Raw genomic sequence first — 27,858 nt, 5'->3', positions numbered from 1 at the left:
GTGTATCTTTAAACATGATACAGCAATACGTATCACAATATTCTATCATAGAACCAAGGAAATGTACAGATAAAATACGGCAAAAAATACTTTTTACACCATGTCCTAAAGTGATAAGGCCATAATGGCATCATCAAAAGATGTAAATATAATCAGCACAGCATCGTCACATAGATCTAAAATAAGGTGTAGAATAGTCCACTCAGTCACTATTGCAACTGGCTACTGAAGTGCAGTAGCCACCAGAATCTGTTTACCTACATCCTCCCTAGATGTCACTACTGTTGTGTTAGATGTAGTCATCATTTATGTAAAAAACATAATCTGATAAAAACACATTGTGTAAAATACATGTAGCAGACTTTTAAAATTGATACTATCATAGAAATCAATTGTGATACATTACAAGATGAATACAGTTACCCATATAAAATTATTAAAAGGAAATACACGAAGAGGATAGGTCCGACCCTTTTTATGGTGAATTTACGGTCAACAATATACGTAATACATTGCCTGTAGCAACCTATAACTTGCCTATGAAAGATAAAGTCTATATGACAGCTGAAGGAAAGACAGATCAATGATCAGCGCCCTCTGTTGGGTCGGCCACCAGAACTTAACCACTAGAGGGCTTGACATACATCGTGTTATGTCTCCCACAGAAAACGTTTAAACAACATATTAACAGTCAATAAATAAAATTATATAGTCTGGCTATACATTCCATGAATAGGTAGGACATAATCAGTTACAGGATTAGAGGGACTAATGTATGCAAGTAAGGCAAATGCCTACTGTTCTCGACATAAATCATCAAGTAAGGCTAGGTATAAATACGCGAGGCATTCTTTGGTTATCGTAGTACATTATCAAACAAAGCAGAGTAGGCGTTGGACACAAAATCGCTTTGACCATTGAGTACCCTAGTGGGCTCGTGCTTTTTGGCTTTGTGAATCTCCGACAAGTTATATTTCTTCTTTTGGGATTGTTGGTTCTGTTTTTCCATTCTGGGAAAGGTAGGTGGGTTGTCACCTCTGAGGACTTTATCATTTCTTGATGGAACTCTAGTTTGATTGCCACATGATAAAGTTGAAATTCACATATGTGCTGGTTTGGTAAGATCCATGTTTTCTGTTTCTGAGGTAGCTTTCTAGATGCTATGGATTTCGGGTTCATGTTGTGTGCTTAGTGTAATTTTATCAGTCTTATGGCATTTTGATTAGTTCTGTTATGTGCTGGGTAGTTTCCAACAATTTTGCTGTATTTCTTGCCTTTGGGCATTGAAGTCTACCATAAGTAGGATTTTCTTTTTACTCTGGGGTTTTTGCACATCACCATTGAATTGGTCCCAGAAACATTCTACGTTTTTGTTGTCCTTTCAATTCTCTTCATTCATGGGGCATGTGCATTCACTATGGTGTATATTTTGTTAGCAGTTTTAAAGGTAAAGTGTGGAGAGTCTTTAGGATTGTGATTCAAAGTTGATAATAGAGTCCCAAATATTTTTGTCTGTTATGAAGTGAGTTCCAAGGTACAATGTGTTTTTCAAATTTTTTTTGCATGCCTCTCATTTGTATATTCTGAAACCTCCAGATGAAAGTTATCATTAATGAATCTGGTTTCTTGTAGGACCATTACAAGAATTTTGTGGTTCTGAGGGTTTCTGTAAGACACTTTAATTTTCTGGTTTTTAGTAGAGGATTTACATTGAAATTAGCTGTGTAACCTGGTCTTCTATGCTTCATCTTGCTTAAGCTTCCAAGATGCTCTGGCTCATCTCTGTCTGATAAAGCTGCAGACTCCCCAGAATCTGATTGTCTGGTTGCACACTGTGGTGCTGTGGATTGTCCACGTTGAGTAATCTGTTTCACATCACATTCTTCCATAATTAATAATATTATGGGGTGGCTCCTATTGTTCGAGCTGGTCAAAGGCGATCTTTGGATTCTTGTGTTGGTCTGTGGGTGGTATTTTATTTTCAAGGGTCATTCCGTGTCAAATTCACAAGCTGATTAAGTTTGACGTTCTCAGATTTTGGTGAAATTGTGTACCTAGTGTCCATACACAGTTAGGAAAACAACAAAAATTTTCGTGATTTTAATTAAAAGTTTACTAAGCCTTGGATTTTCAAATTTTTAGTTAAAAATTGCTACACCCTGGAGTAGTAAATTGCTATTTTCTCAGGAACCAGATAAGATACAGACCTGGAAAAGGCATTTTAAGGCTCTTTAGATGAGCTTTCATTTTATATAAAACATGATGACATTTAAATTTTTTTTAAAAAAATTAAATATATTTTAATTTTCTAAAAAGCAATATTCATAAAATTTTGAAAAAATCAGTTTTGTTTACTCTCACACCTCTGAAAGTTTCATTTTGGGATCATCATGGCATCACATGTTGCAAAATTTTCAAGTTCCATGTGTTGTGTGAAACATGACTTTCATAGCGGTTCTAGATGAAGAAATCATCAAATCAATTTAAAAAAATTAGTTACTACATGACATTTATGAGCAGCTGTCTCTCACAACTTCTAATAGATTGGAATAAACTGTAAAGGCTCTGTTGGTTTTGACCATGCCATTTCAAGGCAAGGTGAATATTTGGCTTGTTGGAGTCACTGGGTTCTCAACACAGAACATCCACCACACGAATCCACATAGCGTCTGGCTTCTCTGGGTATAAAAGAGGAGGAGATGGGCCACACAGAGGAAGAAACGTCACATTTATTTAATCTTGTTTGTCTTTTTCCGAAAATGTGTGTAAGCCACCACCTGATGTACACTGTAGTCATGTACCTATTTATAACTGTCAGTGGCAGCGTATCTTGAGGTTTGATGGTCAGTTGTTGTAATGAACTTTGAGCATATGAGAATATCTCGACAAAGATTTTTGTCGTATCTGGAACTACAGAAGTGAATCCATGAAACGTTAGAGTCCCTGGAATCGTTAACGCTTTGCTGAAGTGGCTGTTCAGAAATGTGGCTGTCTCTGTATTCATCCTGAATTACAAATGTAAAATGTAGTCCAGAGACGTTTTCCAGTGCCAAGTTGAAAAGCTGCTGGGCTGTAAGAATTTGTCATACAAATGTTGCAAACTTTCTCATCCTGCCAACCTCTTGACTGTGTCACAAACTCCATCGCAAGGCCCTTTTCTGTGAGCTGTTGGTGAAAAATGTCATTCAGCTTCTATGCCAAAATCATCTTGATGGAAACATAGATTTAAAGTTTTTCTTGTTTTGTATTGATTGGCGGTAACAGAATAGTAGTAGTATATTTCTTTGGGTTCAGAGTGCTTTCTCAAGGATTCAGTGAGCTTTTTCTGGTAGCTGTTGATGGCCACAGTCTGAAATAACGACATAACTGACACACTCTGTTTCTCTTGTGTAGTACACAACAAATGGGTGAACAGTGCCTTGTTGACTTGTATCTCATCCTACATCAAAAATGAGTAGTTCTCTGAAAAATCACAGTACACAGCAAACTGTGAATCGTGTAGGCTGTCTGTAATGTTTCATAAATGAACTTCGTTGTTTTTGCAATAAAGTCATGAGGACCAACATAGACAGCTTATTGCAAAATAAATTGATGATTACTGTAGTTAATTTTTGAATGTTTCCAATTTACACCTGTCCACAGAAATTCACTGCCAGAAGTTGACATTATCTATCCACTTTTCTTCGAATGCCTTCTGAAGTATGGTCTCAATTTCCTCATTCTCAGGGCATGAATTAATCTCCCAACTGACAGTCTATTGATGGTGGCTTGTGTGGTGTCACCGCCAGACACCACACTTGCTAGGTGGTAGCCTTTAAATCGGCCGCGGTCCATTAGTATACGCCGGACTCGCGTGTCGCCACTGTCAGTAATTGCAGACCGAAGCCACCACACGGCAGGTCTAGAGAGACGTACTAGCACTCGCCCCAGTTGTACAGCCGACGTAGCTAGCAACAGACACTGACGAAGACTCTCTCATTTGCGAAGAAGATTGTTAGCATAGCCTTCAGCTAAGTCAATTGCTACGACCTAGCAAGGCGCCGTATTCAATTGATATTTATTATATGAAGCATGTATCATCAAGAGCGATGTTCTACAATTATGGATTAAAGTTAAGTATTACAGAAGCTACGTACTTTTCTTTATAGCATTCATTACGTATCCTGTTTCGGACCTCACGCCAGCCTGCGTGAGTTTAAGCGCGTCCCTTTCGGCTTCCTCTCATTGTGTCTAGGCTGTCTTGTCTAGACACAACGTTTTTGGCGCCGAGGATATTTGGTTCCCAACTATATCCTTGCTTACATTGCTTGTCATGGCTTCGCCACATTCTCCAGATGTACTGTCCGAATTTTATCGCTTGCAGAATCAGCAGACGCAGGCGTTATTGGATGCCCTTGGACAGCTCGTCCAGGGTCAACGTGCAATGCAAAACGATGCGGCAGCTGCCGCCTCACCACTCACGCAGCCACAACACGCAGTTGCACCCCTTTTCGGCATTTTGATGCGGCCATGGAAAGCTGGACAGAGTGGTCACGCCAATTTGGATTCCATCTCGCCGCCTACAGAATTCAAGGTAATGAGCGGCAGCCTCACTTATTATCGTGTGTCGGCGTGCACACGTACCATGTGATAGTGAAATTGTTTCCCCGACGCGACGTAGAAACTCTGTCCTAAGAAGAAATTTTGTCTGCATTAGATGCATATTTCAAAGAATTAGTCAATGTAGTTGCAAAAAGGAAAACTTTCTTTCGTACAAAACGTACGGCCGGTCAGACTAATACGGAGTGGGTTGCAACTTTGCAAGGCCTTACTAGGGATTGTGATTTTGAGTGTGAATGTGGTCTCCCTTATTCAGATACTATGGTGCGTGATGCAATTGCACAGAACGTTTCTGATGTTCGTATAAGGGAACAGATTTTGAAACTCGTCAATCCCTCCCTTCAACAAGTGATAGACATATTGGATAGGCAAGACACACTTGACTTTGCTCAGGCATCATTTGCAACTTCGCCAGCCGTGTCACGTTAACCAGCCCGCCGGGCGCTCTGCACGGAACAGTAAACAGCCCTCTCGCTCGTCCGCGCAACTGCCGCCGAGCTCTCCACTACGTTTGCCACGCAAGCACGCAAATGCAGTGCTTAAGTCATGCCCGCGGTGTGCAACTAGACATTCGCGTGAGAATTGCCCGTTATGCCAAGCTATTTGCTTTTTCTGTAATGAAACAGGACATGTTCAGAGTGTTTGCCAGAAAAAGCTTAGATTGGACACTCAAAACCGTTCCAGGCCCTTTGCTTCACGCCGGAATCGAACCGAGAATACTCGGGCTCGTGAACCTTCGCCCATGGACATTCATGTAGTTCATTCCACTCCGCCCAGTGCCAATCTCTCTAACAGTGACTGTGTTCGTCCCACAAAAAGTGTGCGTCGACATAGACTGAAATCACATAAAGTCGCAAGTGCTTCTGTACCAGTGTCAGTTCACGTTGCACGAGACAGTCGCTCTTGTCGTCAGCAGGACAATAAACTTTTTGTAGAATAAATGGCAACGTGATACCATTCCAGCTCGATACCGGAGCTGCAGTTTCCTTGATCAATAAAGACACGTACAAAAAACTGGGCACACCTCCCTTGCGTGCTGCAAATGTTACGCTAACTACCTATTCAGGTCACAAGATCCCCGTGTTAGGACAGTGCAGCCTTCTTGCAACATATAAGGGACAAACAAAACTTGTGTCATTTTACGTACTTCGTTTTTCTGCTGCAGTGAACTAGTTTGGTTTAGATTTATTTGAGTTGTTTAACTTGTCTATAGTCAGTCAGGTCCTATCAGTGAACCAGACTGTGCCTTCAGCCAGTGTTTCTCGTCTATGTGAAGAATTTGCAGACATTTTTGCACCGGGCCTAGGTTGCGCTAAGAACTATAAAGCACATTTGGAACTGAAAGTAAATGCGCAACCGAAATTTTTCAGAGCACGCAATGTTCCCCACGCATTGCGTGATGAGGTCTCACGAACGTTACACGATTTGGAATCACAAGGTGTGATTGAACGTGTGCAAGCTTCTCTCTGGGCCTCACCCTTAGTAATTTTGCCAAAACCTTCCGGAAAATTGAGACTTCGTGTGGACTTCAAGGCAACGGTGAATCCACAACTAGTGATTGCAACTTATCCTTTACCCCGCCCGGAAGATCTTTTTGACAAACTGTGCCCGGGTAAATATTTTTCGAAGTTGGACCTAGCAGATGCGTACTTGCAAATACCAGTGGACGACGAATCCCAGCGCGTCTTGGTGGTTAACACGCATCTTGGTTTGTATCGATTCAAGAGACTGCCATTCGGGTGTGCATCCGCCCCTGCATTGTTTCAGCAATATCTGCAAACTGTTTGTGCGTCGGTCCCTACTGCAGCAAACTGTCTGGACGATATTGTGATCTCCGGAAAGACGGAAGAAGAACATTTAGCCAATCTCCGCACATTATTTCAGGTCTTGCGACAAAATGGTCTTCGCTTGCGGAAGGACAAATGTGTGTTTTTTGCTCGTGACTTACCATGTTTGGGACATGTAATCAATGCACAAGGCATACATCCGAGTCCAGAGCAGCTACAGTGTGTGCTGGGAAAAATTAATTATTATAATAAATTTGTTCCACATGCCTCTTCCATTTCAGCTCCGCTTCATCGCTTACGCTGTAAAGGTGTTCCATTCGTCTGGACGACGGAATGCGAACGCGCTTTTCGCCAGTTGAAATCGGCGTTGCTTTCCACTACTTGCCTTACGCCCTTCGATCCCCAGAAACCCCTTTTGTTTATGGTAGATGCATCGGATTTCGGGATCGGTGCTGTGCTTGCGCACAAAGATGGATCGCATGATCGCCCTATTGCCTTTGCGTCCAAATTGCTCTCGTCTGCGCAAAGAAATTATTCACAGATCGAGAAAGAAGCTTTGGCTGTCGTCTTTGGTGTTACAAAGTTTCACGATTTCTTGTATGGTCGTCCCTTTACCATCATCACAGACCACAAACCTTTGACATCGCTTTTTCATCCGAACAAGCCTGTACCTCCACGTACAGCGCAGAAATTCATTCGCTGGTCAATTTTCCTCTCCCAGTACCGCTACGATATCTTGTATCGGTCCACTGCTAAGCACGGAAACGCCGATGCATTGTCCCGTTTGCCTGTTGCTGAGGATAGAGCATTCGATTCTTCCGAACTTGCTTGCATGTTCATTGATTCGGAAACCGATGATGTGGTCGAATCGTTTCCGATTGATTTTCGTCATGTAGCTGCAGCCACAGCTGCCGACCCTGTCCTGGCTACCATTCTGCATTTCGTTCCTACGCAATGGCCCTTGTCAAAGTCATAGATCGGGGATCCGTTGGTTCGCCGATTTTTTGCTCACAAGGAGAGACTTTCTGTATGACGTGGTGTTGTGCTGTTGCGTTCTGATAATGATCAGTCCAGGGTCGTGGTCCCACGTTCGTTACAGTCCTCTTTCTTACGGCTTCTCCACCAAGGACATTGGGGTATAGTGAGAACGAAACAACTTGCTCGTCAGCACTGTACTTGGTTCGGAATCGATGCCACGATTACGAAAATGTGCTCTTCTTGCATGGTGTGTGCCGAACAACAATCAGCACCACCGCGGAAATTCTTTGCATGGCCAAAAGCCAGTTCCCCTTGGCAACGCTTACACATCGATTTTGCTGGTCCATTCTGGAATGCTCGATGGTTGGTTTTGGTAGATTCATTCAGTAATTTTCCTTTTGTTGTCCGGATGTCTTCCACGATGTCATCTGCCACCATCCAAGTGTTATCTGCTATCTTTTGCATTGAAGGTCTTCCACAGACTATTGTTTCCGACAATGGCCCACAATTCATGTCCGCAGAATTTCAGTCATTCTGCAAGGCCAATGGTATTCAACATCTGACGTCCGCGCCGTTTTCGCCACAGTCAAACGGTGCCGCTGACCAATTGGTCAGGACTTTCAAGTCACAGATGTTGAAGTTGAAAGAGTCGCATTCTCGGGAGGACGCGTTATTGCTCTTTTTGTCCTCGTATAGCTCTCAGCCCCGAGATGGTCGCTCGCCAGCTGAGTTGCTCCACGGTCGCCCTCATCGAACCTTGATGTCTTTGCTACATCCGCCGCATCAGGTTCTTGTGCAGCGGCAGACACCTGCTTTTGCCCCAGGCGACGTTGTCTAGTATCGCAACTATCAAGGTTCACAGCGTTGGCTCGTAGGGCGCATTCTTCGCTGCCTCGGCCGCGCAATGTATCTGGTTTTGGGGGCCTCTGGTGAGGTGCGTCGGCATCTCAATCAGCTGCGCCTCGGTCGTCGCACGGGATCTGCCGCTCCCCGTCCGCTTTCAGCGACGGTGCCGTCCGATCAGTGCCCTGGGGACCCATCTACTGGCTCGCCTCAGCCCCAGGTGTTACCGACGCTGCCTTCCCATTTGCCCCATGGCGACGCGACGCCGCCTGTTCTCCCGCCGGCGACGCCCGCAGTGGGCGCTTCGCTGCAACCGCCGGGCGCCTCCCTGAGTCACGTGCCGCCGATCGCTTCCCATGCCCAGTTGTCCTCCGCCATGGAACTCTTGCCCACTCCGGAGCATATGTCGTCTTCGCCCGTCGGGTGCCCCGGCCCGATGGAGGTCGACCCTTCGGCCCCTCCCGTCTCTCTATGGGCGCATACACCGCATGTTGGCGTGCACCCTGGAGCAGGTTTTCAGGCGTTTCCTAGCTCCCCTCGGTCCGAATGGCAGGGTGCGGGTGGCACAGCCTCGCCTGTCGTTAGGCTCCCCACCTCGTCGCATACATGGTGTCCTCCCCACGGCGGGCGGAAGCCTTATGCCACAACCGTCCGCCGATTTGCGGGGGAGGAATATGGTGTCACCGCCAGACACCACACTTGCTAGGTGGTAGCCTTTAAATCGGCCGCGGTCTGTTAGTATATGTCGGACCCGCATGCCGCAACTATCAGTGATTGCAGACCGAGCGCCACCACACGGCAGGTCTAGAGACACTTCGTAGCACTCGCCCCAGTTGTACAGCCGACTTTGCTAGCGATGGTTCACTGACAAAATACGCTCTCATTTGCCGAGACGATAGTTAGCATAGCCTTGAGCTACGTCATTTGCTACGACCTAGCATGGCGCCATTACCAGTTACTATTGATGCTGTAAAACATGTACCGTCAAGAGCGATGTTCACCAATTATGGATTACAGTTAAGTATTCCAGCAGCTACGTACGTTTTTTGCTAGTATAATTTCCTTGACCTGTTCCAGACCTCACGCCAGCCTGCGTGAGCTAAAACGCGTGCCTTTCGGCTTCCTCTCATAGTGGATTGGCTGTCTTGCCAATCCACAACATGTTCTGTATCATTGTGATAAATATACCGCATCCCTAAATAAACTGCTTCAAAATAAATAAATAAAGTACACTCCTTCCTCTCTCCATCATCCCAGTGCACACTGAGTCCTTTTCCCAGCAATTCCTAGGCTGAGGTGGCGGTCGGGTAACATAGGTTAGTGGAGATAGCCCAAGTGACTTATCTTCCGACGATTTTCTTAGGTTAGTTGAGGTTGCATTCTCTTGATGAAATTTGAATTTCCCACCAGGGGGAGGGCGTGGCACTTTCCTGCCATCGGTACTTTGGCACAGAAACTGCCTTTGGTTGGGTGACGACACAGCTGCCACCTTGGATGACGTCAACAACTGACGTGACAGACGCCATCTTGGATAACGTCATCAGCTGACGTCAGTTGATCACGTCATCGCCGCCGTCTGGGATAACGGTACTTCGTGCCAGAACGAAGGGTGTCCCAATACTTTCATTCACCTATCTGCTGTGGTGGAGTTACAGTTTGCATCCGCATGAGTGAATCTGTCATGGATGTAAATGAGGTGGGAGATGTAACAGTGCGAGATCAAATTTGACAGTGTTCTGAAATATCTAAGTCGAAACGAGACCCAGGGAGTAAACAGTCTTCTGGCAGGATTACAGGCAGCCTCGGGAGAGCCGGCCACGGCGGAGCTCTCCCATCTGTTTTGCCCGGCGTATGAGACAGGCGAAGTACCCACAGACCTTAAGAAGAATGTAATGTTATCAGTTCCAAAGAAAGCAGTTACTGGCAGGTGTGAAAATTACTGAACTATCGGTTTAATAACTCGTTGTTGTAAAATACCAACACAAATTATTTAAAATTATTTACAGAAGAATGTAAAAACTGGTAGACGCCGACCTCAGGGAAGATAAGTTTGGATTCCCGAGAAACATGGCAACATGCGAGGCGCAACCTGACCAAATGGAGGGTCGGTTGGTAGGACACGTTCCGAGACGTCGACAGGTAACCAATTTAGTTTTGAAGTGAAGTGTGGAGGGTAAAAATCGTAGAGGAAGACCAAGTGCTGAATACAGTAAGGAGATTGGGATGGATGTGGGCTGCAGTATGTACTTGGAGATGAAGAGGCCTGCAAGTTATACAGTAGAATGGAGAGCTATTTTTTAAACCACTCTTCACACTAAGGAGCGCAACAACATCTGTCTGTTATAACATCTTATTTTCCAGTTGGTGTATTTCTTCATTGTTTATAACTGACTGTCAGAGTACCTCTGAAGATGACGTGAGGAATACATATTTATTTAAAGTAGGGGGTAGTTCTATATCACCGGTTGGTGATGAAGGATAGATTTTGTGGATCCACTGTATTTTAATCTACTCGACTTGCTTAGCGATGATTCCTGCTTGTTTGTGAAGGGGCTGACCTGCTCATTAATTCTGCCGCATGTCGGGCCGCGACAACAGTACGCAGTGTCATCTGTGTACAGGGCTGTTGTTTCGATCCTCGACCTTTAGCGATGTCAGCCGTGTTGTTGGTGTGTAGCAGTGCAGACGTGACTGTCCCACGTGACGTCTCTACGGCTGGCTTACTTGTCGAATGGTGATCACCAAGCAGCGCTTGTACTTACCTGTTTCCAGCAACGTTTTTAGTAAGCTGCACACTTTGGCATGCGAAGTTCAAAAGCAACGTTTCAAAGAGCAGCCCAGCATGCCACAACCAATGCAAGGCGCGTTCGCCGTCCACGAGAAAGCGAGCTGGCGTCGCGCCTGCCGTGTTGCGTTCAGCCTGCGTCGCTCTGCTGCTCAGTCCTGGGACCGGGTCGCCTGTGCTGTGGTTGCCGCTGAACCCGGCTTGTTCTTGTGCGATTATGTTGCTCTATTCCTTGAATAATTTTAGTCTGTCTCGAAAGCTTTCCCTGTCACTGAGAGCACGGTAACCTATGATTTGGTGTTGTTTTTTGGTCTTTCGGGTTGGGAAATCATCGATTTTAGCTTGCTTCTATTTTAGAGAGACTATTTTCAGTTTCATGGCCGCGATGAAGAAACGTCTGATGTGTTTGAGGCAGGTGTCTTGTGAAAGGAGTGATTTATTTTGTTATCTTCCAGTCTCTGAGGTGCTTTCTTTCCATTTCATATTCGTCAATCTTAAAAAGTAGTGGATGTTAAGCAGTTGAATTCGGATTTTCGAGTATTATTTCTTCGTCGGTTTCATCGAATTTTGGATACCATAGATGACTGTGAATGTTTTTGTAGCACTTTGAGGAACTTTCTTGAGGTCGTCAGTAATGAATGACATTCTCATCTGCTATTAAGGATGGCTGTTCGCAAATGGTGTGCTATGACCTGTTGGAACTTTTTTCCAAAAACTACTTCTATTGTGGGACCTAATTCTTGTGATTACCTCGCGCATCATTTGGTGGGTTTCTCTTATTAGGTCATTGAAAACGTTCAAGCCAATCGTAGAATATCCATTTGGTTAGTGCCGTATGGTCTATAGAATTTCCCTACTGTTTAATTTTGTTTCTTATGTACGTCAGGAGTCTCTCTCTTTGTTATGTTATTTTATTCTTAGGGTAGTTTTAGGTATAGCAGGTTGTATTGCTTCCACTTGTATTTGGTGATTACAATATGTTATAAGGAGTGGTTTGAATAGTTGATTTGTTAGGTTTTGTGTTAAAACGTATCAATCTGAATTTTTCGACTATCCGATTTCGTGAGTTTATGATCGTTTTAAATTTTTTCCTAGTTTTTGTGGTTCACAGCATAATAAATGTGAGGTATTCGTTTGCTATGCAGTCGCCAAATTCAGTGTAGCTTCAGAATCTGGGTAGCTATGTTGTACGTGGTATATGTTCTAAGATAGAAGTGCCATAGTGATTGATAAAAGGCGGAGAGTCATTTCTGAGTCTTGCGTGATTCAAAATGGCTACAACAAGTTTAATATTTTTCTTGTTCAATTTTTTAGCAAATATCGCAGATCTAGTACTGAGCCTCCTGTTCCTTTAGCTGGGCAAAATGAGGGTATATAATTAACGAGATCAGTTGGCAGTTCCTTGGCAGGATACATCATTGTGGTGTTTTATATGAAAGACTCTGAAGCATCTATCTCAGATTCTACTACGGTCTGGTTTGCGTGACAGTTACCTAGATTGATTTCTCTACCTGCTCATGAGGTACGTGCTGCGACTATAATACCAACTTCTTTTTCTCTTACTATGCCTTTAGTGAGTTTGTTTTTAGAGCAGAAACCTAGTGTGTTGACAATGCAGATAGTGGCAATATCTTTCTTAGGCTTGAATGTGAAGGTTAATTCTTGTTTCCTGGTGTCTCAGGCTAGGTTGGGCATAGGCCTCCTTGTCTATCAATATGGCGATATAGATGTGGATCCGTGTTCACCAAAGAACGTAGTAGGAGCTTTTTAGAAGCTGCTGTTATTATTTCCCTTCTTTCAAATATCATGTTGGGAAGGGCTGTAGTGAAGACTCAAGAGTATGTTTTCCGTTTGATTGTTTTCGTGTCATTCTTGGACGAAGACCGTGATAGTTTGATAAATGCGCTTAATGTTTTCAGTTTTGTTTGTTGAGATAGGCTGTGCTCGACTCCGTTCTTCACATTTCAATTTATATCGCAGCTTTTCGTGGCTTATTGGAAAGTGTTGCAATATCGACGTTGCTGTTATTGAGGAGGTAGTGTTTGAATAGTCCAACCTTGTGAGGTACACAGTGCATTCTGAAATGGTGAACGAGTAGCTTGTTAGTTGGTTCTTTGTAACTATAGATGACCGGAAGGAATAGCGGGGAATTCTGATTTAGTTTCCCGGTACCTTTAGGTCCCCTTCAGTTTCTTAGTTTGTTGTATCACGGTCAAAATTGGTTATCACAAAGGCGAGCATGAGTCTGTGTGGTTTCTCTTTTGCTTAGTGTTTGGCGTGCGGTGTGATTTCTGTTACTGTTGCTTCACATCGGTAAGTAACTCAAACTGTTCTCTCGGGTTTAGATATCTTATGGATGTGTTGTGATGTTGGCAAATTTTTTCGGATTTTTTTGTGAACGACTTGTTGGCCCAGGCAACTGTTTTAGTGCAGGTTACAACGATTTGGCGGTTTCTTTGCCACCTTCTTAGTTTATAGTTTATTGTAGGGTTTGCAAAAGTGCCATAAGTTGTGTTAGATGTGCTTTAATTCCATCTGCACCCAACCAGTTGTAAACCTTGTTCTTCGTCAGATGTATTTGGATGAGTGTAAACTTTTTGTAATTGGGGTATCGTGTTTGTGGCGGCTTTGCCTGTTTACTTCGGGTTTCTTGTCCGGGTTTTCGGCTAGTTCGCGTAGCGTTGCGTTTCTGGAGATCTGCTGGAGACAGAGTTCTCTGCTTCAGTCTGGTGCGCTGAAAACTGTTGTTGCATATCGGAAACAGGACGCCCTGCTTGAGAACGCTCGCAGTCAGCGTTGAGTTCTGTGCCTTTAGCCTCAGCAGATGCGAGTTGTTCGTCCCTGTTCCAAAGTGTGGCGGTTGTGCAGACTGCTGATCCCAAGTCTGAGTCGCTCTGACAATGCTGCATTTGACGACAGTGGCGCGAGTTACGCATGATGCACTTTGCAGGGGACATCGTTTGAGTAACACGTGTGCTGTTTAACAACGACGTACATGTAACAACAGTTCAAGCAGTTTCGGCTGCGAGAATGCTTGTCTCCAGATATATCAGAGGAAAGCCCTTAATAGGTATGTCGGTTGCAGAAGTTAATGCTTGATACCCCACGAGTGAAAGGGTTGTAACAGGTGATTCCCTGACCACCCATATCTGCTCGCTGGTTCGCCTTTTTGAAGATCAGAACGTGACAGCAGCGGCTGTAAGCAGCAGCAGGGAGTGGCCAGTGGTGGGGCTTGCAGTCCTCTGCTGCTCCTGATTGGCTGAAAGGCCCAAGTGTAGAAGGATTTGGTGGAGAGGCCCGGAGCTCGGGGAATCGAAAGCTGGCCGTCGGCGCCCGTGTGGCCGACGTGGTGGGTCGCGGGTGCTCTGGAGCGGAGTTCTGTGTCGCGACGCACAGTGTTCTCGAGTTTCCAAACGCGTTCTCGTTTGCGCGCTTCCATTACCGCTTAAGAACTTTCCTGTCGTTATCTGCGAATGTTGCATAGTAATTAGTGTGGGCGTTCACGGCGAATTGTAGCTCAGGGAAAACTCGGTGATGTTAGCTAAGTGGCAGTGGTGCTCCGACTCAAATGACTGACTTGGCTGGGGTAATTGGATAGCGATAATCTCAGTTTGTTATCCAAATCTGGGAGTAATGTTTTTTGAGTGACCGTCTTCCTGTTGAGTTTGAACTGTGTATTTCGTACAGCCAGTCGAAAGTAATTTCCTGGACTCGGCTGTGAATGTCCCCAGTACTGCAGTCGGAACTCGGGATCTTGCCTGGGGGTAAGTAGGTAGCACGAGGGCCGTTAACTACTGGCTTTCGAGCGATGAGGTTCGATACTTTCCAGCGGGTCGAGGCTCGGCAGGCGACCACTGTGTCGGACTGGCTTTACGCGTGTCCCAGTGGCGCAGGACGCTTGTCTGGGTGGGCCCCGTGTCGGCTCTGGCCGCCGCCACCTAAAGAGAAGGCCGCGGCGCGCTCTCGTGGCGTCATGCAGAGCGGGCCAGGGTTGGCTTGGTGCTGCGCTGAAAGAATCGAGGTGCACGGCCTGCAAATCTTCGTCAAACGGTTTTACAGAATGTGTTGAGCTGCCGGTGCCCCCCTGTGGCCAGGCGGGCTGCACCCGGCACCTTGCCTCCCTCTGGTTCCACTGCGTCCAGTACGGAAATCGCGGTTAACACTGCGGGTGCCTGCTAAGTGCGCGATGATGGGTGTACTTTCACAATTCACGAAAATCACTCCACGTAGTACTATTTATCACAGGATTTTCCGTTGGGCTGGATACTAAATTCACACAGACACTCCTTTACTTTGCTCACTCAGGTTTTATTTGAACAAATGGGAGATCGTCTATTGATTACGAATCACAACAATTTCGGCGTACTGTGTGCTTCTAGTGAAGCTACTATGGCACATGTTTTCCAGGACTCACAGTACTTGCACAAGTTTATCCTTCCACAGTACTGTTTCTGTAAATACGCCTTTAAGTAATGTTCTTCCTTGCTCAAGAGTGGCACATGGAACATTAACTTTTAACATCTGCCATAGTACCCTTACAAACCTCTAGCTTAACAAATCACCATCTTGTCTCACAAACCCAATAATGCTAATCTCATATAACTCTGCCATTCGACACTTTGCGTTCACTTCGAGCCACATTTCACACAAGTCATGTGTTACTTTATTACTATACCTGTTTGAGCCACTCTATGTAATCGAACCACTAATAAGCTCAACAAACCCATTTACACTTTCATGCACACACCACTTCAGTCATTGACCCCTCTCTTTTGATTTTATAAGTATCTGAATGTCTCTTGTCATGGTACTTGAATTACAAATCATGTAAAAGTACATCTTTCACACACATATGGAAAATTTCTTTGTTTCAGACATAATATGATATATACTAATATCATACATTATACATTAATAAAATCGACAAACTGCAAAGACAGACCCTCGACGGAAAACGGAGAAAAGACGTCATACGAACATGTGTCAAGAAATGCACCAACGCCACGGTAGATGACACTGACGAACGGGAATTCCTCCGACAACGTGCTGCGTTTTCCTTGTATATAACAGGCCGTGTGATTGACGCAGCCTATTGTATACACAAAGCATATCCCAACAATTTTAGTGAGTAGTCTCAGTGCATTAGAATAGGCAGACAGAGGCTACCACTCACAAATAAGCACACAGTTATAAATGAAGGAGACGTTAGGAAGGAAAAGTACTGGCTGTACGATATCAGATTTAATGACATTTAATATTGTCATACCAGGTAGAGTCCATTTTTATTGCTGGGCTTAATGCAGTGTAGTGTGGAGACAGTTATTTGCGAAAAATACTGAAGGAGGCTACAGCGAGGATTCTGAAAAGGGAGACTGTTCATTGTTTCTCCTGGCCAGATTCCTCTCGGCTGCTGAACACAGCTCTAGACCTGCAGGGATGTTGGTTGGGTTCCACCAAAGAAGTATCCTGTTCTTGAGTACGGGGAGCGTCGTTCCATTGCAAACGAAACAGACGAAGAGCACTGGTCCTTGCACCATCGTAACTAGATGTGTATAGTACACTAACTGCGCTATTCCCTGAGCTTGGTGGAACCCAATTCTAATAATAATTCCTGTTCCACTTAATATAATGGCCTTAACTGACATAAAAAGACATTGCTTCTTTGTGGCAAATTTCTTGTTATCAACAATTTTGAGTCGCCGCATGGAGCACCGAGTACGTAGGTACATGTATCCAAGCAGTCCGAGACAAACCAAATTGAATGCCACAGACACTGAAATCCCTGCAAGGACTACTATGCGACTGTGGATCAGGTGATATTTACTCGTCTTTTCCAAAGCAACAGTTGCCACACATACTATACTCCACGGTATAAGCACACACAGCACCTCACGACAGAATAACTGGCTTACTTCAGCAGGTAGAAGCTGGTCAGGAAGCCTGAGATGGCGAACACAAGCATACATCTGGTAGCAGAATGAGTTCAGCCAGATACAGCTGAGAAGTGTGAGGGCGCTGTCTATCAGCACTGCTGTAGGTAAGTCAGGGACGCCTGCCATACGATACACGACCTCAGAACACAGGATCTGGGTTATGCACGTGATCTGAAAGGACAAGAATATCTTTCCAGGCAAGTTACGTAACTGGGGAAGATACAAGTATACTCCGGCAGTCGAAAAACGGAAAATGATATTTACCGATATAAATGAGATTTCTAAAGGCTTCAAGCTGTCTATTTTGAAATCCTTGTATTTCAAGGTGGCGTCGGTTAAACTGTTTTTGTAGTTCACTGTTTCTTCTGTTAGTTTTTCATACAGTACACTCCTACTACTAAGCAATAATCCAAATGCGAAACTAGCGAACTTACAATTATGGGATGTCCTAATGGAGGAGAAGTCGCGACACTTTAGCAACAGAATAGCTCTGGAAACAGAGCAGATGGCGTCTGTAGCGTTCGACTGCAGACACGATTGATCATCAGGACTATTGAAATAGCAGCGAGCATCGTGCACGGACTGTGTCATACTGAACGGCACGTCCTGACAAATGCCGTACGAGTTGACAGCCATCCAGGCCAGCAGGCAGAGGTTGACGTTTACCCTCTGCGTGTAGGCCAGGTAGCTGGTGACGGGTATGTGGGGCGACCTCTGCACCACGTCGTCCCACAGCTGCACGCGGCACCGCTCGCGCTGCTTCACGGCTTCCAGTGGCAGGTCTTCCAGCGGACACGTGGGGTGGTCCAGGGCGTTCACCAACAGCTGCACGCAGTCAGTGTTCACAGAGAGCGTAGCGTGGCTTCTGTCCTCCAGCTGCCACTCCTCGTCTGCAAGAAAACGACAGCAAGTAGGTGGTGCCCGTGCACTGCAGGCAGCTGAATCCAAAGTCTTCTCTGGCTGACGAGCCTGGGCGTCGTTTACCCACATTATCCAGGTTCAGTTATCCAGAACTATGTAAGGCGGCATGTCAACACAAAGTAAGAGTATTAACAAAGACAGATATTGTTAAAATTCACATCTATTTCATCTACAGGGTGTCCAAGAAGTCCCTGCATCGCTCTTGGCATAGTAAAAATGAGGAAGTAAATAGGTTTTATTGATATTCCTGCATTGGAGATGGAAAAAAAAACAATGTTATCAGAATTATATTTTTGTTTCACCACTGCAGTCTTTGAGTTCCGAATCCATGGACCAACAGTTATCTTGTAAAGGAGAGATTAGTGGAGGATTCGTGGGTGCATGAACATCCGCAGATAGGAAAAACTATGTAAGGTATGATGAGACCATTTGCCTCAGTCCCCCTCGTAAAGTAGCCATGCCTGATTGTGATAAATGTCCTGTATTTTTAGGCTGTCTCAAAGCCAGACCACATATTGGAAGCAATAAAAAGTGACAGGAAACGTGTGTCACCCACTCTTAATCAGATGAGCAGTCTCCAATGAAAACCATTTGCAAAAGAGCGGTTCGACTTCAAGCATCTTGTTCAAGAATGCACGACCATATTGAAAAAATATGAATGCGAAAGGATTTAGGCCCATGTTTGTTACTGAATTATCTGACAATGGTGTGGAGCAACGATTTGTAACCTACCGTACTTCGTTGTGGCGACTTCTGCCATGTCTCGCTCAAGAGTGTTGTTTACGTATAAATGTGCCATGTACCACTGTCTGCTCAGGAAAAATATTGTTTTCTTGTCTAAGGGAAGTACCCATTATCAGCAAGAGTTGGAAAGGAACCTACCTCACCTTTGTGGGCCATTGTGTGATCAGAATACCTCTTAGGACCACATTCTTTTGAAACTTACACGAATGGGAACTTCCATTTCTCTGTACAACAGAAGTTTTCAGTATCTCAGCTCCGTGACAAGGCAGTCACGGATCTTGTGTGGTTGTAGAAGGAAGGAGCTTGAGTCTCGTTTTGTTGTTCAGATGTGTGGGTTTCTTAATGAACAACTTATTCTCGGATTGTATTTGGTTCTGCAGCATTTAAAGCCACATTAAAATGGTTACCACGAAATCCCAACATTACCACCTCAACAACCTTTTGAAATCGTCATGACAAACTTTTGATCTTACCGCGCAAATAACTGAATATGAAGAATAATAAAGCCGCATGTGGCTCAACGTTGAAAGATTAATGGAAAATTGACACAAGTGTTGAGGAAGTCTTTCTAAACAGAATTACTAGAACGATCCGCAATAAAGCAAGGGGGACAACGAGACACACAGATATCTGAGGAAGGTGTGATCGTCCATACACTGATCCGTTGGATACGTATTTTTTTTATATATATATCTAACTACGTCCATATAGAATATACTCTTTTGACATAACTCCATAGGCGTCCTGTACAAAGAAATAGGATGCAGGCTGAATTCTCGTCTTTGTGATATTTCACTTTCCTCCGTGAACTTAGTGACCCCATCACGCAGCGTAAAAAAAAGTGATGGAGCATATTTGTCACCAGTTTGTTTCGTTAGCACGAGATTGTCGAGAAAAAGCACAACAAAATACAGTAACTGACGATTTTGGAAGTACCTTTACCACAATGAACGATTTACTGTTAATACTCTGTTTGCATACATTCAAAAACACGCAGAAAAGTGTAATTACTTCACCTCACTTGTACCTAGTGTAATGATAATAATGCAGCAATAAATGTGATTGGGACATATATGTCTCAGCTGCTGAGTGGATGAATGTGGCATTACAACTCCAGAGATTTGGGTGGCTCTGAGCACTATGGGACTCAACTGCTGTGGTCATAAGTCCCCTAGAACTTAGAACTACTTAAACCTAACTAACCTAAGGACAGCACACAACACCCAGCCATCACGAGGCAGAGAAAATCCCTGACCCCGCCGGGAATCGAACCCGGGAACCCGGGTGTGGGAAGCGAGAACGCTACCGCACGACCACGAGATGCAGACAGAGATTTGGGATTCAGGCATTGCTCCCGAGATTCCTTCTGTCACTTATCTCTTCTTTCACCTCTGACATTGATTTATGGAAATCGAAAATGTTGGAACTGTAGAATTGTTCGGAGACCCAATAATTAACTGTCCCACAATTATTAACTGGGTAAGTTAGTTCAGAAGTAGGAAGACGGCGAGTGACCACAACCTGCAGTAGGACAGTGGCTCGCGAAGCACTGTGGTGACCAAACCAGGCTTCAGCTTGATGACGGCTTTACCTACTGCATTCTGAGAAGTCCTGATGGTCGTTTTCCTCGAGCACTATTCCTGTTCAGAGTACAAATCAAAGGAGAGTGATACTGATAAGCTACACGTCATCCAATGTATACCTCATTGGCGTGTTGAGTGCAAATGTATACCCAGTATGACGAATAAGTTCTGAAAGATTCTTATACACAGGCACAGTCTGTGAAAAGCCGAATGCACGACTTTGTCGTAAACACTCCATTTTCTTTGTTATTCATTCCACTCCCACCACATTATCGTGTGGTGCGCAAGGTTCGGACACTTTGCTGCTTTTTGGGGAGAATGAATAAAATGATAGGTTTCAAAAAAATAAAAGCCATAGCGTCTCTGCATAAACACATGTACATTGAAGTTGATGATGGCGCTATGGTGAAGATAAGGCTCTTGCTTCTGGCAAGTCACTGGCAGTCAGTTCCCACTAACTACTACGAGGGTAATACAGTATGATGCAGGTGCCGGCCAGAAAGGGTGTATGTATTCAAGGTGTTGGAGTGGGCTGGGAAGTATGATTGACAAGTTGATGTGGGTAGAGGGAGGTGTGAGGGAGGGATGACAGTGGTCAGGAGGCTGGAAGCGGGGTCATCTACATACTGAAGAGGCATATACGCTAGGATTGTAGCTGGTTGGAGGAGTAAGTGTCTACATACTATTCTGGAACAGGAAGAACCAACCAGCTGAAGTTCCGCTCGAAAAGAATACAGAAGGGCGCACCAGAAGCCTAGGTATCCAGAGGATAGGCAAGAAAAATTGCTTTTGTTCCCCACGTTTATGGGACGTTTACAATTTGTGACAGTCTGAGGAACTTCAGAAGAGAGGGCAATGTAATCAGCTGGTAGAGGTTGCGTCTGAGACGGCAAATATGATACAGAGTGCAAGGTGTTCTAAGACTGTAAGGGATGGTAAATTTTTTAGAGTGCTGAGATCCAAGCCATATTGGCGAAAGTAACACTGGGGCCACTAAGGCTTTTGGAAAGACGAAGGAAGAAACAAGATCAGGGGTTAACGTCCTGTTGGTGAAACAGCAATTACAGCATAACCCAGAATTAGGAAGAACGGGGAAGCAGGACAGCTGCGTCCATCCATAGGAACCGTCATGTCATTCACCTTAAGCTGTGTAGGGACATCGCAGAGAAACTAAATATGGTCGAAAATCAAGTTTGGAGCCAACAGCTTACCACAGCATCGCCTCGTTCAGTGGGTTTTACCCAAGTACAGAGGATGGCTGAATGATGGAATCCCCACATTGTCGAGTTTCCTGTCTTCTTAATTTGAGTTTGTTGTAAGCTGGGGATGCGTGATTAGTCCAAGATATGAGAAAGTGAGAGTCCTCTGCCCATGTCAGCAGAGAGGAATGGAGCAGCAGGTCCACCGCCTTACTGCAGGCGCTTATCTTCCTCCACGTAATTGGACACTGTCCTTGCATTGTGAGAGAACTGTGACCCGGAGTTATCTGTTGAGTGTACATGACTGTAATGGATGCGTTAAGAGCTTAACATCCACATCTGACACACGTTGTTGTATCATGCTTTTAATAAATTTACAAGTAGATAGATGAAACAGTCAATGATCAGAGCGCCTTATTGTTTGGAAAGCAATACACTTATCTTTAGCTCCTCGTCGCTGTGGCTGTGCGAGCACGTGTGGTATTAATTGGGGTCCAAATACACAGGAGCTGCTGGAAACACTGAGCGGCATTACAGTGCAAGTCTGCACATGATGAGCACTGAACGTTTACTACAACTGTGCCAAATATGTGTCTGTTGTTGGCCCTCGACTCTCTGTACGTGCATGCTTGGCCTAGGCTTGACTGAGTGACGTTACGCCGACACTGCACTCTGAAGGCAGAAATTCGTCGCTTCTCTGCAGTCGTCATGGAACTGTTGATACCCTCGTAGACAGAACCGAACTCAGGCTGGACTCTGGCAGAACTCGTACCAGGCACTGGCAGAGCTGGAAATACTTGTCGTGTGTGGCGCCTCGAAGCTACAGGAGGAGTGGCTTACTACTTGTTTCTCATAGGCGGTGGCGATGCTGCTTAGGTGTACAGCATCTCTGCGGTGGTCGATTGACAATTTGCTGCAGGCGATTATCGTCGACACCACATGTCACCCTCAACAGTGTCACAGGCCTCGTCAGTGTATCATGATACATTGAGGAGAGGTAATGTACTGTAGAACACTGACACGAGGTCTGGTGATGAGAAACTTTGTGCTTCAATTCCCCCTCCCATTACTGGGGAAATACCAGCAATGCAAATTTCTTCCATCACCTGGATTCGAATCAGTTTACCTTTGAAGAGAGTACCACCACACAGTCATGTTTATGTGTGCCATGGTGGAAGTTAGGGAGAGAGAAATGATTGGTGGTGTTTATTGTAATAATTCCTTGGGTTTTTAACATAAGTGATTTTGATGTAGTAGAGGCTACACCAAGAGGTGAAGTTATCGAGGCAGATGGAGATATGCTGTTGAGTAAGATTTACAGTGACAAAAGAAGCATGGTGTGCCAGACAAGGAGCTATACAGGAAACATAATTCATTGGGACACCTGGCCCTTGCCAGTTTCCTACCGGAGATCCGAATGTGCGACTAGTGCGGAATATTTCGCTAATGGAGGAGTCATCATACCACTTTTCAATTATAGGCCACATGTCCTGTGGACAGACACCAGTGGTTCCTATTACCTTCTGCATTCTCATGCCTTTGAGCACTGCTGACTCTTCAGGGTTTTAGGAGCAGGGGAAAAAAGTGCCTTGAAGCTCTATCCGCCCATCCATCATTACTGACAATTTTTGTTCTAAATTTAAGCAGTAGCGAGGTTTGAACCTGGGTTCCATGACGTTTTGATTAGTATACAAGGACACTACCCTTAAATCATAGGTGAGCCGTGGGATATAAACTTGCATACAGTGTGATATCACACAACTTGACTAGAGCTAGTAGGAAATAAGATGTTTTTTTTATTTTTTTTTAATTTTATTTTTTTTTATTAGGTCGAAAGTAACGGAGTCATGAGCAGCCTCTCATAAGAATTTCCTGAAATTGTAAGGCGTCGTGGTCTCCTTCATTGCTTACATATTCCGCCCTCACAATCATATTCTGCACATCAATATGCTTCATTCGAGCCCAAACTCGATAAGATAAAGTCAGTATTGTATGAATATATGTAAACGATATGCAAATAACTAATAAATCGCAAGTGCGCACTGTGGTTGAAATACTCGAGGCTGGCGTACACACATACATTCCAGACACGACGGTCACAGGAGCTTCTAGCTGGAGAGAGGCAACTACACCCCAGGAGGCCGGTCCCCAAGCTATCTACGTCGGCCAGTGACCGCCTGTAGAGCAGACAGCGTTTGCCCGAGTGAAAGGACAACCCCGTGTTTGGCTTAAAAGCAATTTCCGCTACATTGTGTGGGAGCGGCCAGCCTACGCATTCTTTACACATAGCACGCACTTTCAGAGATTTTCACAGGGAGACAGCAAACGCCAAACACCCATACTACAGATTTCCGGATTGGTCACCTTAAACAAAACGTCATTCTCCCGTTTTAGAAGAGCAATGTTGATTGGCAGACGATATTTCTGACGCCTTGAGCTGAAGGAGTAATGGAAGAGATCGAAAGATATACTCCTTCACGTCTGGCGTGCAGAGGGGCCATTCCGTTGTCGCTCTTGGAGCGAGAACACGTAACGAGAGCGTGTGCGCTCGTACGTGTACTCAAAGAGTGAGGAACAAGTCTCTCCTCAGTACTTCACTGGGAGAGCACCTCTGTCGCACGCCAATAGACTAGGGGTGAATAGGAGTCCTTGACGTCATCAAGGCGTAGGGAGAGTTTGATTGGCTAAGGTCAATCCAGATAGAACGAGAGTTATCTTATTTGTCGGCAGCGAGCGGCGCAGACAGCAGTCATCACAGCTACAGCTCTTGCCACCCCCACATTTCCTCCACAACAGTACCCTTCACTGCATATCACACGTGACAGACTCGACTGTACCTAGCAACATTCTAACCGATAATTATTCAAGTTGAGTAGGTGCGGCTCTCAGCCATTCTGCCAAGTCAATAACAATCTTAAACTTTGTATAGAAATTTCATTAGCGAATCCTATCCTTAAGAGGTAACTTCACATTCTGAAAAGAACCCGCAGATAACGTGTTCAATTCATAAATAAAAGTGCTATTGTGATTTCTCAGAATTTTTGCAAAATGAATAATAATTTTCGTTACTTTCCTGTTTTTCTTACACTAACTAGCACTACTCCAGTACCCAAGTATCCCACTAGTTACATAAGAAATTTTGTGAATTTTTGTGTCATTTCTTTACAGTCGACAACTCCAGAAGGTATTTATTGCTGAAAGTTTTTCAGGCATTTCTCTTTAGAACGTTAGGAGTGTGTCTGACTTCTGTAGTAGTGTGGGGGTGGAAATTGCATCTTGCAGGGGCCAAAGGGTAAATCTCAGATAAATCTGTTGCGCAGAATGACAGAATAGCACCAACCCACACGCTCACAAAATGTGTGGCTTTATAGTCTTGTGTTGTAAATGCTATATTTAATTCGTTTTGTGGCGTTATAGACAGGTATTTTAAACTGGGCCCAAGAGATATGGTGGTCGTATTTGTGTGACATTGTATGTACCGAATTGCCGAGCAGTCATTAGATACAGTGAGTATATCTTTAAGATATAAACACTGAGTCTGGCTTGTTGAGGTTGTTTGGTAACGTGTGGTTGTTGTGGATGAGTGGAGAATGAATCCTTTTTCAATAGATTGTTCAGTTTATGTAAAATGTGGCAGTGTTTTTGTTCATGTGTATCAGCAATCCCAGGGTTTCTGATCTGCAGAATGAGGTGCTGGTATCAGGATGTCTCACAAGCACCCATTGGCAATACCATCTGATTGTGTGTTGTAGCAATTATCTGTGCTTTGTAGAGTGTAGAATGACTGGGACTGTGTTACGTGACTGTAACAATTTTCATTGAAGTATAGTTGTAGCATTGAGATAACATGTGAGTGATGAAGATCTCTTTGATTTGATGGAACAGACATATGGATGGAATGCTATGCTGCTGCTTTGTCTTGATGTCTTATGTGGCGAAACAAGGTTAGGTATAGGTTTTAAGCTGATGTTTTGGTGTGGCTGAAGATAAAGTTGGATTGCTTTTTGGAATAAGTGACTTGGATGTTAAAATGGAAGGTGACTGTGGCTGTTATCGTCATCTGTTGGACGATATGTGGACGTTGAAAGAGAGTGAATGTTGTGGAAAACAGTGGTTCTAAACTGGATGTCTTTCATGTTAGGGACGCGACACAAAAAACTGTTGGGATGATGACTGTGAGCTCGACTGACGGTGTAGAAAACTGTGGATCTGAACTCAATATCTTTGATGGTGAGGATGCAGTGCATGTAGTTGTTGGGATGCGGAATGTAAGTTTAGTGTCGTGAATAATGCGTTTACTTTATATTTATTAGATCATTCGAGTTGAGGCTGTGTAGATGATACAATTGTGCTAGGATTGTACATTTGGCATAGTTAACATGGGTGGTTTTACGAACTTCCAGTATGCTGCAGTAGTTTGGGTCAGCAACTTTTGGTAATCAGTGAACGAAAAACCGTCCCAAGGTTTTGTTCATTCAATGAGTTACCTGTATGCACTGTAAATGTTCATTGCACATTTTTGACATCTTCGGAAATGCCATTTTCGACTATGTTATGGTGATTTGAAAATGGGTCTCTGTCCGAAACAAATCATCGAATGAATAAAAAATAAAAATTTGCAACTTGGACGGGTTTTTCGTCCTACTGATGGGTGGTCTTGTTTGTAATTGGGATAGGTCAGGTGGTTCTGCGATACTGGGTCAGATAGTCGTCACACAGGAAGTATTTGTGAGATGTGTAGGCTTGGATTTGCGATTTAGGTGATTTTACACAATGGCAGCGACAACAGATCAGGGCTCAGTTCCTTTGATACTTTGGTCTGTTGTGGGCAAGCATCTAGTTCTGCTGGACAGTGATGCGTAAAACAGCCGGCAGAGAAGCGCCACGGTTTTAATAGTGGCGAGGGCAACTCTTTCAGACAGGGCCGTTGTAGCAGCCTGCTGGATGGTGCAAACCATTTCGAACATCGCCACGTGCTCAGAAGAGATTCGCACCAGTTTCTTCTTTCCTCCCCCCCCCACTCCAAGACAGATTGTTTCTCATATCACCATTTCTCATCAGCCCGTTACTCCAATATGATTGTACGAGGTGCATTCAAGTTCTAAGGCCTCCGATTTTTTTCCTCCAGCCTGGAAAGAGATAGAAACATGCGCATTGTTTTAAAATGAGGCCGCGTTCATTGTCAATACGTTCCAGAGATGGCTGCACCGTACGGCAGATGGAATTTTACCACCAGCGGCGAGAATGAGAACTGTTTTAAATACTTAAAATGGCGACGTTTTCCTTACTTGAACAGCGTGCAATCATTCGTTTTCTGAATTTGCGTGGTGTGAAACCAATTGAAATTCATCGACAGTTGAAGGAGACACGTGGTGATGGAATTACGGATGTGTCGAAAGTGCGTTCGTGGGTGCGACAGTTTAATGAAGGCAGAACATCGCGTGACAACAAACCGAAACAACCTCGGGCTCGCACAAGCCCGTCTGACAACATGACCGAGAAAGTGGAGAGAACTGTTTTGGAGGATCGCCGAATGACTGTCGAACAGATCGCCTCCAGAGTTGGCATTTCTGTGGGTTCTGTGCACACAATCCTGCACGACGACCTGAAAATGCGAAAAGTGTCATCCAGGTGGGTGCCGCGAATGCTGGCGGACGACCACACGGCTGCCCGCGTGGCACGTTGCCGAGCAATGTTGACACGCAACGACAGCATGAATGGGACTTTCTTTTCGTCGGTTGTGACAATGGATGAGACGTGGATGCCATTTTTCAATCCAGAAACAAAGCGCCAGTCAGCTCAATGGAAGCACACAGATTCACCGCCACCAAAAAAATTTAGGGTAACGGCCAGTGCTGAAAAATTGACGGTGTCCGTGTTCTGGGACAGCGAGGGCGTAATCCTTACCCGTTGCGTTCCAAAGGGCACTTCGGTAACAGGTGCATCCTACGAAAATGTTTTGAAGAACAAATTCCTTCCTGCACTGCAACAAAAACGTCCGGGAATGGCTGCGCGGGTGCTGTTTCACCGAGACAACGCACCCGCACGTCAAGCTAACGTTACGCAACAGTTTCTTCGTGATAACAACTTTGAAGTGATTCCTCATGCTCCCTACTCACCTGACCTGGCTCCTAGTGACTTTTGGCTTTTTCCAACAATGAGAGACACACTCCGTGGCCGCACATTCACCAGCCGTGCTGCTATTGCCTCAGCGATTTTCCAGTGGTCGAAACAGACTCCTAAAGAAGCCTTCGCCGCTGCCATGGAATCGTGGCGTCAGCGTTGTGAAAAATGTGTACGTCTGCAGGGCGATTACGTCGAGAAGTAACGCCAGTTTCATCGATTTCGGGTGAGTAGTTAATTAGAAAAAAAAATCGGAGACCTTAGAACTTGAATGCACCTCGTATATGCATTTTTTTTTTGAAAGGAGTGGATATCTAGCTGAACGCCCTCCGCGGTTTGTAACTCCCAAGGACTTCGATCTCG

General features: G+C 44.7%; 2 protein-coding genes across 4 annotated transcripts in view; both read right to left on the bottom strand.

The window, feature by feature from the left end:
• Window positions 1-27,858, bottom strand: part of LOC126232159 (uncharacterized) — a 237,293-nt gene that overhangs the window by 93,495 nt on the left and 115,940 nt on the right. The window lies entirely within an intron of this gene.
• The window catches only part of LOC126232155 (uncharacterized), a 75,150-nt gene continuing 62,571 nt past the window's right edge, over window positions 15,280-27,858 (bottom strand). For all 3 annotated transcript variants that reach the window (XM_049942460.1, XM_049942461.1, XM_049942462.1), the window contains one exon: window positions 15,280-17,815. In XM_049942460.1, the coding sequence (XP_049798417.1) occupies window positions 16,338-17,815 (1,478 nt within the window). In that variant the 3' untranslated portion in view covers window positions 15,280-16,337. The remainder of the gene's footprint in view (window positions 17,816-27,858) is intronic.

The sequence above is a fragment of the Schistocerca nitens genome, unplaced genomic scaffold (assembly GCF_023898315.1).
Source record: "Schistocerca nitens isolate TAMUIC-IGC-003100 unplaced genomic scaffold, iqSchNite1.1 HiC_scaffold_465, whole genome shotgun sequence".
NCBI lineage: Eukaryota > Metazoa > Arthropoda > Insecta > Orthoptera > Acrididae > Schistocerca > Schistocerca nitens.
This window is presented reverse-complemented; position numbering and strand designations above follow the sequence as displayed.